At 59.4% G+C, this 18,666-nt stretch overlaps 1 protein-coding gene and 1 long non-coding RNA gene across 3 annotated transcripts; one reads left to right on the forward strand and one right to left on the reverse strand.

Annotated features, from left to right (window-relative positions):
* Positions 1–231: 231 nt before the first annotated feature.
* On the reverse strand, positions 232–9,636 carry LOC125128239 (uncharacterized). The gene is made up of 3 exons (XR_007135184.1): positions 8,081–9,636; positions 7,683–7,976; positions 232–5,993 (listed from the first exon to the last, which is right to left on the reverse strand). It is a non-coding gene; the product is annotated as an uncharacterized LOC125128239 (long non-coding RNA).
* GATA2 (GATA binding protein 2) lies at positions 4,556–18,125 on the forward strand. Of its 2 annotated transcripts, none has more exons than XM_047782408.1 (6): positions 4,556–4,869; positions 10,679–10,955; positions 11,382–12,023; positions 13,690–13,835; positions 15,633–15,758; positions 16,214–18,125. In XM_047782408.1, the coding sequence occupies exons 2-6, from the start codon at positions 10,727–10,729 to the stop codon at positions 16,511–16,513; spliced, it is 1,443 nt and encodes a 480-aa protein (XP_047638364.1). In that variant the 5' UTR covers positions 4,556–4,869; positions 10,679–10,726; the 3' UTR covers positions 16,514–18,125. The 2 variants fall into 2 exon arrangements, with proteins under 2 accessions (XP_047638364.1, XP_047638354.1); XM_047782398.1 differs by lacking the exon at positions 4,556–4,869 and adding an exon at positions 9,818–10,053.
* The last annotated feature ends 541 nt before the right edge of the window (positions 18,126–18,666 follow it).

Below are 18,666 nucleotides of genomic sequence, written 5' to 3' on the forward strand. Positions count from 1 at the left end.
CAAGCAAATCTAAGAGGAGATGCTTTTACATGAGTCTCAGGGCTCACCCTAAAAGAACTATGTGGTCCAGAAGAGAGTGGGGCAGAGGACGGCAACTGTGATCTCTGACGGGTGACATTTGGATAGAGGCCCTGGGTGGGAATATTCCGCCCCAAAGAACGGAAAGGAGGCCAGTGTGGCTGCAACAAGGGGAAACCAGGCTTAAGGCGTCAGTAAGTCCTATTACTTATGTTCCAAAGGAAGTTGGCTTTTATTCTAAGTTCAGAGAGTACGTTTTAAGAAATGATTTCTCGCTGCCAAATAAGCTGCGTGGCCATTGACAATTTGCCGCATCTATAATTTACTGCCGATCCATCCATCCTTTCAACAAACTCTTACGGAACATCTACTGAGTGACAGCCTGGCCCTGGGGACACAGCAGTGTCAGAACAAGGCCCCCTATCTGGAGAGCCCAGCTCCTCTGAGAAGGGACCGGCCCACTTCTGCCCAAGCGACTCCTGCCCTGGCCGCGGCCGGCTCCGCGAGACCCCAGTCGGAGGCCCGAGGCCGCCAGGTGGCGCTCTGCGCCTGCGCACCGGCCGCCGCTCGGGGGCGTCGCGGAGCTGAGATCCCGCCCGCGCTGGGGAGGGGGGCGGGGCCCGCGCCGCAGGTTGTGTGACTTTGGGTTTGACCTGCCTGGAGATGAGCTAATCCCGCGGTATAATAGACTCCCGAGAGATAGGGAAAATGGCTGCAGCGCTATCTGCGTCGCCATGGGGACCATCGCGCGCCCGCGTGCGCGCGCGCGCAGACACGCACAAGCCCGGAAAAATACACAGCCTTTGTCGGCGGTGCGTGTCACTCACCGCGCGGGGACTCACTCTGGCTTCGGGACTTCGGTCTCCCTTACCTTAGGTCTAGAGCGAGGAGGCTCTGGGGCCCCTGGGAACTCGTGCCCTCTGAGCTAGGTTGGGATTCTTTGGTGTTGCCAAACTCGTCGGAAGACCCCTCTTTCTTACACACCCGCACACCCTGTTTGGGTCACAAGCACTCATGTGACGCAGCACATCCCACTCCTTCCACCTCAGCGTCTTATCACACCTGCACACACCATTCTGTTCCTCTGGCTGTCTCTTTGCAAGCTAGAGGGGGACCCAGGCACAAGCAGGCACAGAGACAGGCCTCTGATCCCTTGCCCCTCTTTCCCCCTCGCCCAGAGCACATCTGGGCAGATAGATACAGAATGACACAGCCACCCTCATGTAAATCTATGCATACCCTGAGGCACATGCTGGGTGCACACTCACTTCTGGCAGTCGCAGGGGTGCATGTATGGACATGCCTATGAGGATTCGTGGCCCCGAGCACCTGCAGGCACAGGACACTCAGGAGAGTAACACACTCATTCTTGAAGTCACGCACACACACACCAGCCCTGGTGGAAGGCAACATCACCTCCTGTGTGCACTCCTAGATGGCCTTTGGAGGGCAGACGCATGGAGGTGCTCACAGCACCACAGCCACCATACTTGGACATATGGACCTGGACACCTGCTCCTTCTTACATTCACGTGTAACACCCCTTCCTCTGTGCACGGCCAAACAGCCTTACCAGGTCCATCCCCAGGCACTCTTGTCTCACACTTGTTTGACGTGCCCCCACGCACTGCACCCTTGCTTGTTCAGTGCTCATCCACTGGCACACCCGCCTGTCCATCCAAATAGGCCAGGCACACCCTGGGCCGCATACTTGGGTGCCCCCAGCAGGCAGGCGGTCGGACGCCCGAGTGCCCCCCGCGGACGGCTATCTGCCTGCCCATCACCGCTCGGATCTGCGGTGGTAAATGATGCATTCGATGGCGGGCGCATTTGTTGTGCGCTCTCTGAAAGGGCTCCGATAATCTGGAAGGCAGAGATAAGGAACACCATTTATTCCGCGGCACTTTGGAAACAATTCCCAGCCCTGTACAACCCCATTCTCGGGCAGCCTCCGGGAGCCGGGCAGATAACGATTGGCTATTCATTATCTTCGCCGGGAACAAAGATTAGCCGGCCGAGATGAAAAATTACCCCGGACAGCGGCATAGCCCCGCGCGGACCCCCCTGCCCGCCGCCGCCGCCCGCGCCTCGGTGCCCCGCCCGGCCCGCGGGCTCCGCGCTCGCGCCCGCCGGACCCGCCGCCCTGCGTGATCCCGTGGCGCTGGGAGGTGCGGAGCCCCTGGTTGCCCCTCTGCTTCAGTCTGTCCGGTACATCTTTCGTGTCCCTCTCTCTCCCCCCACCAAGGGCTTTGAGCCCCTCTGGATTCTCTTCTCTCTTCCCATCTTTATTTTTGTCATTTCTTGCTTTCTCCTCTCTGTATCTCTCTTGGCTCTGTCCCTGACTCTCTCTAGTTAACATTTTAACTGCTTGTGCTCCCATCTCCCTGACCCTTTCTGCCAATTTTTAGTTGTTTTTCTCTGTCCCTGAACGTCCCAGCCCACCCCTCCACCGCCAACCCCTGTCCTTCTATCGCTGTTGCTTTATAAAGTCTGCCCTTGCCTCTCCCTGTCTCTTCCACCTTACCCATCTCTCTGGGTCTTTCCATCATAGAATATCCATGTCTCTCCCCCCACCCCCACTGTCCCCAGAGGGCCCCACATCTCCTGCCCTCTCAAGTCTTCCTGACTGTTGACCAGAGGCTGGAAGGCTCCAGCTGGCTCTGGCCAGCTCACCCCAGCAGGAGGATGGTGAGTGGGGTGTGGAGTGTAAGACCTGGAACCTCTCTCCAAGGAAACAGGGCAGAACTAGGAAAGGCCCCACAGACACAGCCCCTGCTAGGCTTTTGGGGGTGTGCTCCTGTGCCCCAGAATTGGCTCCCCTGCCCCCTCCCAGGAGACTGGGGGCCTTGGGAGCGGATGGTCCCAGTGAGGCCACCTCATTAGAGCAGTTATTCAGCATGGCGCTGGCTTAGGCAGATAAGCCTTATCAGCTCATCTCCCCCTCCCACAGACAGACAGAAAGTGCCCTCACAAATGGCACCCCGGAGCTCCACTGGCTGCCTGCCCTGATGGTTAGGAAAGGTGTGGATGACGGGCAAACTGGGAAGACACACGTACTGTGTCACCCAGGGACATGCTCCAACACAGACCATAGACACAGAGTAACATTGGGTAGAGAAACACATAATTCAAAGATACATTCATATCCACAGATGCCCACGCCCCAGATACACAAACATCCCACACGCATCAATTTGTTCACGGAGCTACACACAGATAGGCAGACACCCTTAGATACCCTCTCAACACCCTCCCCCCGTTACAGATAGACAGGCAGACAACCCCCCAATTCATTGACACAGGATATCCAGCAAAATGCTACTACTGACCCACACAGAGTCACACACCAATTTATAGCCAAACACTTGGAAATACCCACTTCCCATCATAGGATTTGTGGACACAATGATCTCACAGATGCACAGCCACAGGGGCACACATCCACTTCCACAGATATATTCTGAAACCATCACACACACGATGCACAAATTTCGGGAACTCATAAGAAGAAATGGACATGCTAACAGACTTAGTTTGCAGACCTCCCATGTGCCCACAGATGCACAGACACACACCGGCACTCAGCACAGTCTGTGAACAGGCAGCAGTCACCACCAGCTTCAAAGACAGACCCACAAGCAGCAGGTGCCCACAGAGCTGGCAGACCAATGCACCTCCTCTCTGAGTGCACCTGAGCCCCTAAGAACTTTCTGTTTGGGCCCAAGGTCCCCAAGGCACTCTCACTCCCTGGGCAAGTGGAATGGGACTCCAGCTGCCAGGTTGAACCGAATCTCCCGGTAGGAATTTTGGAAGTTCAAGGACTTCCCTAGCTCCCCAAACCAGAAGTTTCTTGGGGTGAAGACTCCCATACCCCAGTTCCTCCACCCAGCCTTCCAAGGACAAGCCCTTCACTCCCTTCTTCCCTCCCACATGAGTGTTCCTTTGGGGCGGGCGGAGAGATACCTCAAACTCCACTTTTCAAGTGCTCTGGTATACTCTTGAGTTGGGGAGCTTGGGTGGGGAAGGAAGGGGGCTTTGTCTACACTAGCCAAATCAGCCTGTAAATTGGGGAGCTGTATGTGTGTGTGTTTGTATGGGCGTGCGCCAGAGGGTCAGGCTACCTTTGAGTGTGTGCAGGTATGTTTGTGTGACCCAGAACTCCAGAGGATGCCCACACGGCCACAGCTGTAGTGCTGATGTGTGTACACAGATATGTGTGCGGCTGTGTGAGCACTCCCGCAGGCAGGTTAGTAGAAGAGGGGCGGGCGTTTGTGTGTGAGCGTGTGTGCCCACGGCTCTCGAGGTCCTCAGGGAGAGAGTCTCCGGAGAGACGCCCGGGCATTCTGAGCGCGCATCCCTAACAGCAGGGATGCGTGTGTAGAGGCGAGTAGGGTGTGTGCGCCCAGAGTTCCTACCGGCCCTCGGCCCGCCGCCCGGCGGCTGGACTAGGGAGACCGGGCGCAGAGCCCCGGGCACCCTCCTGCCCCCCTGCGGCGCTCCCGCCCCCTCAAAGTGCTGTCGAAATAAAAGCAGAGCCGCTGCAGCCGGAGGGGAGGGAGAGGCAGCAGGAGGGAGGTGGCAGGGCCAAACGCTGCCGCCCGACTTGCCGCTGAAGTCTCTATCTCCTGGCTGCCATCGCCCCCACCCCAGTCAGCCCCCGTTGTCCACCCGGCGAACAAAAGCGGCACTCTGACCACCATGAGGCCGCTCGGCGTGCCTCCCGGGCCCTGCTGGTGAACGCCGTCAACCCGCGCGGGGTCCTGTGGGTCCCTCTCGCCAGGCATCTCGCTGTACTCCCCGCTCCGCCCCAGCTCAGTCCGCCCGGGGGCGCCGCCCGCTGCAACTCGCTCGGTAAGTCGCCCCTTCTCCGCCTCGCCAGGGCCTTTCCAGCTCCCAGGCCGGTCCACCTGGCTCCCTAGTCACGCGGTGCGCCTGGAACAGTGGTCCCTGACATGCGGCCTTTAGGGCTCGCCCTGGCCCTACCGGCGGCTGGAACCCCAGGTCAGAGGGAGTGTTTGGGGAATTGGGGACCACAGGCCCGCCTCGAGCCTCCCGCCTTCCCATTTCTCGGACGGAGCCACAGGCCGCGAGCCACGGTTATTTCAAGAGACGCAAAGCTCCCCCCGCCCCGCCGCCGCCTCCCAGCCCCAGAGCTGGGCCCTTTGTCTCGGCCGCCCCCCACCTTCGGGCCTCGGCGGCGATGCGCCCGAGCCGGGCCGCCGATCGGCGGCTGCACCTGCCGGCTGGTCCCGTGCGCCGGCTTTGCGCGGCTTAACCCGGCGCGCTCCTGCGTGCGCCCCCGCGCGCCGCGCCCCGCCGCCCTTTATCCTGTGTGACTGGGGTGCGGGTGGGGGAGAGCACAAGGTCTGGAAGTCTCCCCCCTGCCCCAGAGTCGGAATCCTTTTAGTGGGATTTCAATAAGAATGGAGCCGTCGCGGGCGCGGGGATCGCCGCCGGGAGGCGCCGACGGCGGCGGTCTGGGTCTGTCTGGACCCAGGGCATTTAGAATCCTTTGGCGGCGGCCAGGCTTGAACTCCAGGTTGCCCCAACTGTGAGGGAAAAGGTCTGACGTTCAGGGCCCCCGGATGTAGCGACCGCTCCTTTCCCGGAAAACACGGAAGGAAATTCGTTGTTTTGGAAAAAGCCACGTCTCTCTCGGGACATCTGGCAGAAAGCTCTGGGTCTACGCAGGCACCTCAGGCTGGGCTTCCTTCGTGAGTAGGCAAGATTGGAGAAGCAGGTAGGGCCATTGCGGCTGCCCAGGCGTCTGGAGAGCGTTTCCCAGCCGGGATGACAAATTGCAAACAAATTGCGTCTAACGAAACGATTTACCAGTTGTCATGCTGCCGGGCCGCGGGGCCGGCGGGCTTCTGGGCAAACCGTGGCAGTTCGTGGAGGAGGGTGAAACGCAGCCGGATTGTCTGCAGGTCTCAGCAGGGCCCCTGTCTGTCGGGCTTGGCGGTGGCGGTTAGAACCTGGTAAGGAGATACGGGAGCTCCGAGGCGCCTGGACCCAGGACACCCACACGACTAGGACGTTGGGTCCCGGTCTTTACAATTCAAAAAGGCCCAGAAAATGGATAGAGTGGGAGAATTAGCATAGAGGCCAGAGGAGAGGGAGACTTCAGTTTTGGGGGGCTGGAAATGATCCTGAAAGAGCAGGAGGGGCTGTTGGATCCCTGGTCCCCTCAGTGGGAAACCCGTCTGGAGGATGGCTGAGGCCTGAGAAGCTAGGAGGCCTTGCCTTACAGGGGACTTCTGAACCCCACTGGCTAAAGCTGCCCCCACTTCCTCCTCAGTACCCCCTCAAGGCACATTGCTAATGTGGGACAGGGAGGTCGCTGGTTTGCAAATTAAATATCCCTATCCAAGGCAGCCCCTAAGCAAACGGATTTCTTTGAACACTCCTCCACCACTGACAAATTAGATGCTCATAGGAAAAGGCAAGAAGAATTAGGTTACAAAGAAAGGGCAAACTTATGGTCCCACAGGGGCTGCCTCTGGTGAGCGAAGTTTAAACAAAGGGCAGGGAGGGGAGGGGAGGGGAGGGTCCGGTGGCCCAGGACGGGGAAGACCTGGGCAGCTTAGTGCCTGGCCTAGGCCTTGAGGATCTCTAGAACCAGGCTTCAGATCTCTGAAGCCCCCAGCTTCCCGCAAAAGCACTCCAGGGGCTCTGACCCACGCTCCATTAGGGAATCTCTAGTTACTTGGAAAGGTCACTAGAAAATTCAGTTTCACTGCTGTCCTTCCCCAGTTCTTCATAAAATCTTGTTCCCATGTAAGGAAAGTGACAGCTTCTCAGTGTGACCAAAGGGCAGTGGCCTGCGTTCGCAAAAATCTTTGGGATCGAAGGAAAAAACGAAAAAGGGAATGTGTCCCACGGAAGGTGTTCTGGAGCCCTGGAGTCCAGAAGCTGAATTAAATCCGTTCTCCTCAGCCCCCAGGATGCCCACCCCACCCGAGTCCATCCTGGGAGCTTCCCAGATCCTTCCCGGATGTTTGCACCAGCAGAAGTGATCGGAGGGTCTCCTCTCGCCCAAAGGCAAGGTGCCTGGTTAGCATCCGTCAGTCTGTCTGACAGACACTCTCAGCAGTGCGGACCTCCCCCCCCCCCCCAATTACTGGACATTGCCTGGCTGGCTCACGGCTTTTCTCCCAGGCGGGTTCCTTCCTGTGGGAGCATGCGGCAGTCCCGCGTCCAACGGAGGAGCTCCAGTCACTGTGGAGGCCTCAGTCAGGCCGCCTGCCTGCCTGCCTGCCTTTCCAGAAAGGCAACCACAGGGCCCAAGGGACCTGGCAGGGCTCCCCTTTCCCTTTTTCACTGGAGGCCGGGACTGCGGGAAGGGAGACTTGTGCGGGATCTCCCGAGGCCCCTGCTGGAGCATTGCTTAACTGCCCTGCTAAGCTCCTCTTCGCGGCGATTTTCTGAGCCGCCGAGCGGGGTAATTAAATCCTTGCCCACTGCTCCGTGCTGCGCAAGGCTGGCGGACAACGCTGGGCTGCCGTTTGGGCAGAGGCCGGTCCGCAGGGGTCACCCCCAGCTCTGCAGTGGCCAGGATGCTGCCCTGGAGGGGCTTGAAGCCCAGTTCGCAGTGATGAAACTGAAGACCCACCCAGAACGGGGGATAATTTGAACCGCGCCTTTGGTGGAAAAAGGCGAATTACCTGTTTTCCCAAGGGCTGGGAACGGCCACCTCCCTGCGAGCCGAGGCGCCGATCGCAGCCTGGCGGAAAGCTTCCGCTCGGCTCCGGCGCTCACCGCCTCGCGGCCGGCCAGCGGGTCGGGGGCCCTCCTGCGCTGAGTCCTGGGGTTTGGGCTCCAGCAGGACAGACTTGCCGGACACGGGGGATTGTCCTTGGGGACGCGTTGTCTTTGGGAAGCTCCTGCTGGGCTCCGCGGCGGCAAAAGAGGCTGGAGGCTTCGTGGCGACCGCCTTTTATGCGTTGATGAATTGTAAGCTAAAGGCGGGGAGGAGAGACAGATCGTACGGAGAGACAGCGGATCCGGGCCAGACTGCACGCGTTTCGGGGAGCGCGAACCAAGAGGCACCGAGGCCGCTCACCTGCCCAGTCCAGCTGCCGAGGCCGGGCGCCTCGGTCTCGAGCTCCGGTTCCCGGCCCCGCTGCGCCTTACCGGGCAGGCGTCCGGCCTCTTCTCCCAAGGAGCGGAGTTCCGAGAAACCCGGGCCCCGCGCGCCCTGGAGTGGAGCGTGGTGGGAGGCGCAGCGGGCGGCCAGGGCAAACGAGTCCCCAAGGGCCGGAGACCCGCGGATTCCCAGCTGACTGGGGCTCTGCGTCCCCGGCCCCGTGCCTTTACCTGAGCCGGGGCCTCAGACAGACGAACAGATAGCCGGTCGCAGAGGCAGGAGGAGGCCCCCAACCCCGGCCACTGCCCAGAGCTGGCCTTGGGAGAGGGTGACCGGGGCGCGCAGGCGGAGCTGGGCCTGGCCGGGTGCCCCCCGAGCTGAGGGGACCGAGGGCTTTCCTCCCTCCTCGGATTATTAAAAAGTTCATTTCCTGGCGAATCGGGTGACGTCAGGGGCCCGGCGTCGCGGTGGCGGGGCTGCCCGGCCGGAGAAGCCGCCTCCAGTTACCCAATTACCGACTGTCAATCCTGCTGCCCCTCCCCCCACCGTCCCTGGGGTGGCCAGGACCCCTGCCCTTCCTCCTGCTTCGGACCCATCCAGGATCCCTCTGGGCTTCTATCCCGAGAGCAGTGGACCCGAGGGGAGAGGGCTGGAGGATGTCGATTACTCCCTGTCACCGCCCCACCCCCGCACCTGTCTCAGTGCCCCCAAATTTTTTTGTTTCTAACACCCCTCCTGGGCTAAAGGCTCCCTTCGAGCCTCGGTGTCCTCCGTCTGTACAATGGGAGAGAGCAAAGAGATTAGTGCAGCCGGCCCACTTCACCCAGAGCTGGATCTCTGGGCTGGAGGCTTGTGGAGAGCAGTTCCAGGTGACTTAGGGAATGGAGTTCTCAGACCACCATCTCCATCTCTCCAGGGGCCGCCTTAAGGACTCCCCCCCACCCCAAGAGGAGAGGGGAAAAAAAAAAAAAAGCCTCCTCCTGCCCGGAGGCGTCTCCTTCGAGCCGGCGCTGGCGCCAGTCCGGGTCTCCACGGCCTCGCCCCAGGCAGTTCGGCCCGTTGGTCTGCGAAAGGCCACGCCCGGGAAGGGGACGCCCCCTCCCCCTCTCAAGAGTCGCCAGCCAGGCCACCTCCACCAGGTCAAGCAGTCCTAAATGGCCTCTGGTTCGAGGCCCAGGTGCCCACGGGGGCTCTATAATTTCTGCCCCTCACCGCCCCTGTTGTCCTGCAGCTATCCAACCCAATCCCTCACCCGGCTAGCGCCAGAGTTGGCGGAGGGAACAGTCCGGGTAGGTAGTTGGACTCCCGTGGCCACGTTCAGTGGTAAAGGAGGTGGGATCCGAGAGAGTGGGAGGTCTGGGGTTCTGGGGAGAGGACCTCAAACACCCAGAGGGTGCGCAGCCTAGGCTCCCGGGGAGGAGGTCCAGTAAGAGGTTAGTTACTGGGAAGAGAGTCCAGAGGTTAGAGGAACCAGGAGTGTCCGCAAGAGGGGGAACAGCGGTTGGCCTGCGGGGTGCTGGTCCCGGAGGGGAGCGCGTCGGCAGTAGGGGCCGCCCGGAGGGCGCGGGGAGGGGGCCGGCAGGCGCAGGGGGGCAGGCTCGCGGGTCAGTCCTGGAGTCCGGCGGACCGGGAGTTGCGGGCTCAGCCAATGGGGGGCGGAGGCTGGGCGGCGCGCGGCGCTGATTGGCTGGCGCCGGCTTCTTAGGCGTGAGCGGCCCCCGCTTCATGTCTGTGCAGGAGTCGCGAGCTGGCGCCAGGGCGGCCGGAGGATGCCGAGGGGCCGGAGCCGGGCGGGCCTGAGGCCGAGGCGCGTGCTGCCCCCCGCTCACACCCTGTGAGCCCCGCCAGCCGCCCGACGCACTGTCCCTGAGCCCTCAGTCCCCTCCCCGGCTCCCGTAGGTGCTGCCGACTCTGAGGCCGCGCCCCCCTCCCTGCGGCGCTGCCGCTGCGTAAGTTTGGGGTTCGAGAGCTGGCCGGTGGCCTGGGCGCGCCGGGTCCTGAGAGGTCATTACGGGGGCCTGGGCCGGGGCGGCTGAGGGTGACTGCTTTGGTGTGCCTGGGTGAGAGGTCCCGATTGTGTTGCCGGGGATTGCGCGGGGTGGCTCTCTCTTGGCTGGGGGGGCTGCGTGCGTTTTTTGGGGGGAGGGGCGAGGTCAGTCTGTGTATCGGCGCCAAGTGTAGCTCTGCGCGTGTTGCTGGCATCTTGTGCCACCCATGGGTGCGTGGGTGCCTGCCTTCAACTTCTAGCCTGTTTATGTACAGGGACGGAGCGGATGGTGGTGGCGGTGTGTCTGAGTAAAGTGCTACTCTATGTGCGTTTGTTTGGGTCACTGGTGTCAGTGCTTGTTCCTGCGTGTGACCCCGTGCGCACAAGTGTGTGGTTCTGGGAGCCGGGTCACCATGTGTGCGTGGCTCAATCGGCTCCCCTGTCCTCCTTTCGTTTTGAGCTTTGGGCTTTCCTCCCACCCGGGACTGGTCCGTGGCTGAGGCTCAGCCGCGCTCACGACGCCGCGTGGCGGGACTTTAGGGGTGTTGGGCCGTGGTGGCGCCCCTCACGCCCCTTTCATCGCGCAGGGACGCTGCCACCGCCTCCGCCTAGATCCCGATCCTCCGCCGCCGGCGATGGAGGTGGCGCCTGAGCAGCCGCGCTGGATGGCGCACCCCGCCGTGCTGAATGCGCAGCACCCCGACTCGCACCACCCGGGCCTGGCGCACAACTACATGGAGCCCGCGCAGCTGCTGCCTCCCGACGAGGTGGACGTCTTCTTCAACCACCTGGACTCGCAGGGCAACCCCTACTACGCCAACCCGGCCCACGCGCGGGCGCGTGTCTCCTACAGCCCCGCTCACGGTGAGCCCAGGGCCCCAGGGTGACTAGGAGCCCAGGCGCTGCGCTCTCGCTCCCGGAGCGGGTGGGGAGGAGGGCCCGGCTGCCTACTTCCCGGATGTGGGATCTGCAGGAATTGGAGGAGCTGAGAAATCAAGGCGGGAAAGGAGAGGGCATCGGCCTCTTGGGAGGGTCTGGGCTCCGTAGGGTTTCTGCCCATTTCCAGCTGGCCTATTGAAGTCCCCTCCAGGCCTTGTCCAGGGGGGTCCTTCTGTGCCACTTGTCCTTCAGCTCTGGACTGACATTCCTGATTATTGCCGGTTGGGGTGTTGTGTTTCTGGTTTTCTTTGGGAAGGGGTTACTTGGTTGTTGTGAGTTGTGGCCCTGGGTAGCTGGGTCGGGCTGGGCCCAGCCTGCACACACCCTGACCCCTCTCCCTGCCCCCCGCAGCCCGCCTGACCGGAGGCCAGATGTGCCGCCCACACTTGTTGCACAGCCCAGGGCTGCCCTGGCTGGATGGGGGTAAAGCAGCCCTCTCGGCTGCTGCAGCACACCATCACAACCCCTGGACCGTCAACCCCTTCTCCAAGACGCCACTGCACCCTTCAGCTGCTGGAGGCCCTGGAGGCCCCCTCTCCGTGTACCCAGGGGCAGGGGGTGGGGGCGGGGGAGGCAGTGGCAGCTCTGTGGCCTCCCTCACCCCCACCGCAGCCCACTCTGGCTCCCACCTCTTCGGCTTCCCACCTACACCACCCAAGGAAGTATCTCCTGACCCCAGCACCACCGGGGCTGCCTCCCCAGCCTCGTCCTCTGCAGGGGGTAGTGCAGCCCGGGGGGAGGACAAGGACGGCGTCAAGTACCAGGTGTCACTGACTGAGAGCATGAAGATGGAAAGCGGCAGTCCCTTGCGCCCAGGTCTGGCTGCCATGGGCACCCAGCCTGCCACGCACCACCCTATCCCGACCTACCCCTCCTATGTGCCAGCTGCCGCCCATGACTACAGCAGCGGGCTCTTCCACCCCGGAGGCTTCCTGGGTGGCCCTGCCTCCAGCTTCACCCCTAAGCAGCGGAGCAAGGCGCGCTCCTGCTCAGGTAAAGGCAGGTGCAGGGGACCTGGTGGAAGTGGGGATGGTTTGTGCTTTGGGAGAGGGGGCTGTGGTATGGGAAATGGGGCAGTGTTAGTTTCCCAGATCTGGGGATGGTTGAGGTTCCTCTCTAGTAGTCCCCAATGGTGTTTGAGACCTCAGAATGGGGGAGAAGTTACACTAAAACTTTTGCCCTTTTCTTAAGTGTTCCTGGTGGCCCCAGAGTTTATTTCCCTCCCCCACTCCTCAGGCTCCCCTCCCAGGTTGGCCATTACCCACCAGAACACAGAGCAGGAGTTCCCCTTTCCCCTCCAAGTCTTAAGTGAAAATTCACACAGCCTCATGACTTAGCGTGTGAGAGAATGCAATATGCAGGTGCGAGCAGTGAGGCGGTGTGTACGTGTGTGTACGTGTTTGTGAGAGTGTGTGCGTGCTGTGGGTGCACTCCAGTGGCTCCAGACCATTAAGGAATCTGGATCTCCAACTCTATCAGTTCAATCTTGGGATTTCGATGGCTCCCAATCTTATTGGGAGATTTTCCCCCAAGGCAAAATTCCCAGGACCTGCTCCTGCTCCCTGCCTCCCGGCGTGTCCTTCGCTCTCCCTACCTGAGGGCTGGCATGAGGAGATGGGGCCGTAGGGGCCCCTGCCCCTTTGCTGCAGGAACTGGCTGGGCCAGGCTGGGTTTGTCCAAGAATCTGGCCGCAGAGCAGACGCTGTGGCTGGCCTGGGGCTCCTGGTGTCCATGTCTTGTTCCAGTTCCTTTAAGACGGGGAAAAGAAAGATTTTAAAAAACATTTATTCCTGAGTCCAGAAACCATGTTTTCTTCCCCGTATGGATTGAGAGTTTAAGTTTAAGCTAAATACGGAGAAATGTCCCGGGTAGCCTATGCTAAGGCAGCTGTGTGGCTCCACTGTGTCGCCACCACTCAGCGCCCACTTCACTTCGGTCCCACCTCGAAGCCCTGTTCTGCTCTGATCATCTCGCTTGCCTTTAATTAGTCCTTTCTCCCAAATTTGTTTTACATTCTATTTGAATTCCAGATAGTTTTGTAACAACAACAAAACAAAAAACCACTGCCAGCAACAGACCAAGGTCATTTAGTCTACTTAACTTAAAAACGAAAGGGCTTATTATTTATTTTATTTTAAAGAACAGCAACTTCGATCCCAGTCCAGGGCCTCAGCAGAAGGTGGGGAGGTTGGGGAGAAAGAAGGAAGTAACCATGGACCGACGGAGAGCAGCAAGACCGGGCAAGGGGCAGTGACTTGGAGATGCAGACGCTGCCAGGGAGAAAGGACAGGGACAAAGGAAGAGAGGGACTAGGAAGGGGGCCGAGTCCTCCCAGCCCAGCCAGCTCGAGCTGGTGACTCCTGCTCCTGCCACCTACCATCATCGAAGTTTGCTGTAAATACCCTTCCTTGTGAATCCCTGGGGCCCTGGCCCCACTCCTCTCTCCTGCCGCATTTCCCTTCCTTCCAGAGAGGATTTGGAAGAGGGAGGTCTGGCCTTAAACCACCCTCCACATCCCTCCTCCTGTCTGGCTGTAACTCAAAGTTACCCCCAAGCAGCCTGGCCAGGTGGACTGGCGGCTAGATTGTTGCAGCCCGCCGGCTCCCTCCGTGACCTTGTCAGTTGAGCAGGCCCGGTGTTTCTCCCTGTCCCCTTGCAGAAGGCCGGGAGTGTGTCAACTGTGGGGCCACAGCCACCCCTCTCTGGCGCCGAGACGGGACCGGCCACTACCTGTGCAACGCCTGCGGGCTGTACCACAAGATGAACGGGCAGAACCGGCCACTCATCAAGCCCAAGCGGAGACTGGTAGGAGCGGGCAGCAGGCCGCTGGCGCTGGGAGGGAGGTGGCAACCTTGGCCCCAGCCTTAACCTTCAAATGCAGAGGCTTTGTCCCTTGAAATCTTTTATCATTAAAATCACTTGAATGTCTGGGGTTGCCCTTCTTTTTGGCTAGATTTTTTTTCGGGCCAGATTTCCTCTGCAGCCTGCCGGGTACCCTTTACGGATCCCTAAAGCTGAGCGTCCGAGGGCCCAACTCCCGTCGTCCCCTGGCCTCTGTTTAACTCCTTTTAAAAATAGGGCCATGAAGTAATTTTCCTCGTAGCCCAGGGCTGCTCTCCCTGGCTGCCCCACACAGTCTCCCCAGGCTTATTTAAATAAAACACACACTCACACCAACCACCAAAAAAACCTGCCCTTTATGATTTTTCCATGGAGTCACCTATACTGTGTATTTTCATTTGAGTGATTTAAAAAAAATGCCCTTTCGGATCTCCTGCCGGAGTTTCCTATCCGGACATCTGCAGCCTGAAGATAAGGAAACTTCGTGTATCTGTTTCCGGACTCCGCGAGTTTTTAGAGTCTCTCCTCGGCTCAGTCCTGCCTCTCGCTGGGCTGTTTTGAAATTTCTAATACTCTCCACTCTGCAAATAATGCGTAAAATGCTAAGAATAATAAATATATTTTTTCAGGGCGAAGTGATTTATGAGGCTTAAATCGCTTGCCGCTTCGGGGCCCCTTTTTTTTCCTGGAGCGAGGGCGGGGTGAGGGCCCGGGCGGAGGATGCGGGGTTGGCCCCTGAGTCAGAATTCCAGCTTCAGGCTGCTTACTCACCCTCCCCCCTCCCCGCCCCCACCCCCATGGCTGCAGGCCGGCAGCCCCTCTCGCCTGGGCTCGGCCCCTGCCCAGCAGCACCCCCCCCCAAACCCCCCTCCCCCCTGCCTGTGGTTCCCTGGGAAGCGAGGTGGCCCCGGCAGAGGGAGTCTGCTTTCTTGAGGAAAGACTCGCCTCTCCTCAAGAAACCAGACATGCCAGGTCACCTCTGCCCAGCCTTCCTTGAGGGACTGGGGGCAGTGAGAACTCTCAGGACTGGGGGAGAACTCTCAGGATTGGGGTCCAGGGTGCTGGCCGGTAGTCCGGTATTATCCCATAAGCCTGTGGTGATGGACATTTTCTCATCCAGTTTCAGGATCCATGACCGTAGCCTCTAGCCCATGTTGTAACTAGTAATCCCTTGAAATGTGGCTGGTGCAACTGAAGAAACTGCATTTCTAATTTTATTAAATAGTAGTTCAATTTAAACAGCCACACGAATAGAGGTTCCCGTGTGAGTATGAGGGGGTGCTGCCCTGGACTCCTGCGCACTCCATGTCCTACCCTGGGGGGGTCCCTGCTCTTATGGCCTCAGGGTTGTGGACACGCCCAGGATTATGGATTTGGTAGGAGTGCAGCTCCTGACCCGGGTGTCCAGGGGGAGCAGCCAACCTTCTAAACTAAAGAGCCCTTCTCAGGGCCTCAGTTTCCCGTCTCCAACCGTCCATGGTCCACTGTTGGGCAGTGGGGGAGGTGGTTACTTGCTCCTTCCAGCTCTTGCAACCCCCTTGATCTGAGATTAGGCTTCGGAGAGTTCTGGAGTCTCAAGTCCTGCGGTGGCTTAGGTCTCAGATTCTAAAATTCTTAGCTCGGAGATGCCTTGATTCCCCTGTGACATTTACTGCTCCTGGGCTAAGTTGGTGGGGGCCGGGGTGGGGGTGGAGTGAGGGTCAGAGGGAGGTGGAGGAGGGCGTGGGAGTCCAGCCTGCTGACGCTGCCCTCCCCTCCCAGTCGGCCGCCAGGAGAGCAGGCACCTGTTGTGCAAATTGTCAGACGACAACCACCACCTTATGGCGCCGAAACGCCAACGGGGACCCTGTCTGCAACGCCTGTGGCCTCTACTACAAGCTGCACAATGTGAGTCCCCGCCCAGCCCGCCCCACCCCTCCCTGGGGGCCGTTGTGCTTTGTGCTGCCAGGAGAGGCCTCAGCCTCAATCTCCAGCGTGGCTTGGCTTGGGAAGCCGCCCTGAGCACCAGAAGGGCTGCCCATAAGAGGTTCACGCTGGTGGGGAGGATGTCCCCCACCGCAGGGGCCAGCGGGTTGAGGAGAGTGGTATCTGCCTGAGAGGAAAGTCTGCCGTGGGGTGGCCTTTGGTTGGGTTGATGGGGGCAGTGCTGGCACTTGGTGGGCTGAATGCCCTGCAGGCTGCGGGTCAGTCCCACCCAGTGAAAGGCGCCCTTCTTGAAATGGCAGTAGTGCTGGCCAGGAGACTGTGGTGGGTGGAAGTGGGGCCCCCTGCCCAAGCTGGGGGTGGGGGTCTTGCTCTGGGAAGGGACCACCACCCCCTGAAAGTTCTGTGGTTGCCCCCAGGTGAACAGGCCACTGACCATGAAGAAGGAAGGCATCCAGACTCGGAACCGGAAGATGTCCAACAAGTCCAAGAAGAACAAGAAGGGTGCTGAGTGCTTCGAGGAGCTGTCCAAGTGCATGCAGGAAAAGGCCTCCCCCTTCAGCGCGGCTGCCCTGGCCGGACACATGGCACCCGTGGGGCACCTGCCGCCCTTCAGCCACTCGGGACACATCTTGCCCACGCCGACGCCCATCCACCCCTCCTCCAGCCTCTCCTTTGGTCACCCCCACCCGTCCAGCATGGTGACCGCCATGGGCTAGGGACTGCCCACACCAACCGACAGTCAGATGCCGCCGAGGAAGGCGCCCCCAGGATAGGAGGACCAGACCCTTAGCTGCCCGTCCTTCCCTGGAGACTGACGCACCCCTGCCAGTGCAGCCGGAGCCCCACGCTGCCTCACCTGTGGGCGCTCCACTCCATTGGCCGTCACTGTGAAGATTCACCGGAGGCTGGGAGGCCGCTTCAGCCTGGCTGCCACCAGGTGGGGTTTCCTGCATGGACACCTGTTTGGAGAGCAGAAAGGACAACTTTATGAAGATGAAAGGAGGGGGCAAGGGACAAAAGGAGGAAACCATTTTTAGAAGAAGGAGTAGGCAAACGTAATTTATTTTGCTCTTGTTTCTAACAAGGCCTGGGAGACTCAGGAGGCATGGGCTGCCCTGAGCTCTCTGGTCTTCCTCAGAGCCAAGGGCCACTTGGCTGGCCCGCCTGCCAGGCTCTGGGGGCAGGTCTCCAGAGCCCTCAACCCACATGCTTTCCTCTGGCTCCCTCTCTGAAGCAGCTGGACCCAGGTTGGGCTGAGCCAAGCCAGAGGGGCCCCAGCCGGGGAGGCTGAGCCAGTGCAGGCCCTGGCGGCCGGGCCCTGGAGGCCAGAGACAATCACGGGCGGTCCTGCGCAGATTCCCAGGCCAGGGCTGGGTCACAGGAAGGAAACATTTTCTTGAGAGGGGAAACGTCTCCCAGATCGCTCCTCTGGCTCTGAGGCTGAAGCTGGTGTGACCCACGTCCCCTTAACGGGCCTGAGCCATAGCCTGCCTCCTCTGCCAGTGGACCCCTGTACATACATCTTTTTTTCTGCTAACTTCTCAACCCCCTCCTCTCCAACTCCGAGACAAAAGAAAAAATATATTAAAAAAAAAAAAAACTGCATAAGCTTAACTCGCTGATGAGTTGTTTTATTTTTAAACTTCTTGGGTCCAGTCAATTGTACGTTGCCACAAAAGCCCTCGCTATGGGAAGGAATAAAACCTACAAACCAAGGCTGTAGCTTCTCAATTATTTTTGGAAAAGTTCTTGGATCCCACAGCCCTAGGATGGGGAGCAGGAGTGGGGTGGGACCTTGGCTGCTCTTGGCTTCCAGGGACTTATCTGGCAGGTGGCGAAGGAAGGCAGGAGCAGGGGTTGGGACAGAGCTGGGACGGAAGGAGAGGCCATGACCCTGCTGGGGTCTTGGGAGATGCCTCGGTTCTGCTCTGCTCTGCTGTGGCTGTCTGGATCCTCCCCAAGGTACAGCTGTACATAACTGTGTCTGAGCTTAGATTCTGTATGCGGCGGTGGCAGGGTGCGGCAGCTGGCGAGGCCCGGCTGGGAAGAGGATTGTGCTGTAGTCCAAGTGCAATACGGGCAGGCGATCGCTGCGGGGGCACCACAGCCAGAAGTAACTTATTTTGTACTAGTATCCGCATAAGAAAAAGAATCGGCAGTATTTTCTGGTTTTATGTTTCATTTGGCTTGTTTTATTTTGGATTAGTGAACTAAGTTATTGTTAATTATGTACAACATTTATATATTGTCTGTAAAAATTGTATGCTATCTTCCTATTCCTTTAAAGTGAATACTGTTAAGAATAATAAAATACTTTTTGTGAATGCCTCTGGCCTGTCTTGTGGGCTCCTGGGGCTGCTGAGTCCTGGGTGCGGAGACCAGTCACATGAGTCATGTGGACAGAGGGCTCGTGGAATAGAGGTCAGGGCCCGGTCTGGCAGGGTCTGAGAACTGGACCCTTCTCCCCTGAATTGCTCCCATCTCAGTTTCTTCATTATCACCTAACCAGGGGTCCTGGTGTTGGGTGGAGGCCGGGGAAGCTCAGGCAGGCTGTGGTTTCTTCAGCCCTTAGTTCACATGCCAATCCTTTTCCTAAAGGCTCAGTGGGGCTCACTTAGAGCCCAGCAAGGACTGGTCCCACCTCTGGTGCCTATCCTCTTCATCCCAGGTGTCGATCAGCTCTTGTGTCTTGAGTTATCTGGTCACCAGGATTCCTGTTCATTGCCAAACCTGATCACTGATGTCATTGACTGCTGTCTTTTCTTTTTTCTTTTTTTTATTTTTTCATTTGGTCTTTTTAGGGCTGTACCCTTGGCATATGGAGGTTACCAAGCTAGGGGGCTAATTGGAGCTACAGCTGCCAGCCTAC

This window comes from Phacochoerus africanus, chromosome 1, assembly GCF_016906955.1.
Source record: "Phacochoerus africanus isolate WHEZ1 chromosome 1, ROS_Pafr_v1, whole genome shotgun sequence".
Lineage (NCBI taxonomy): Eukaryota > Metazoa > Chordata > Mammalia > Artiodactyla > Suidae > Phacochoerus > Phacochoerus africanus.

What these genes read in the sequence shown, in the direction of transcription:
- GATA2 (XM_047782408.1), top strand. Translation starts at nt 10,727, where the DNA reads ATGGAGGTGGCGCCTGAGCAGCCGCGCTGGATGGCGCACCCCGCCGTG. An exon ending in CAAGGCGCGCTCCTGCTCAG is followed by an intron (nt 12,024 to 13,689) that starts GTAAAGGCAGGT and finishes GTCCCCTTGCAG; the next exon opens with AAGGCCGGGAGTGTGTCAAC. An exon ending in TCTACTACAAGCTGCACAAT is followed by an intron (nt 15,759 to 16,213) that starts GTGAGTCCCCGC and finishes GGTTGCCCCCAG; the next exon opens with GTGAACAGGCCACTGACCAT.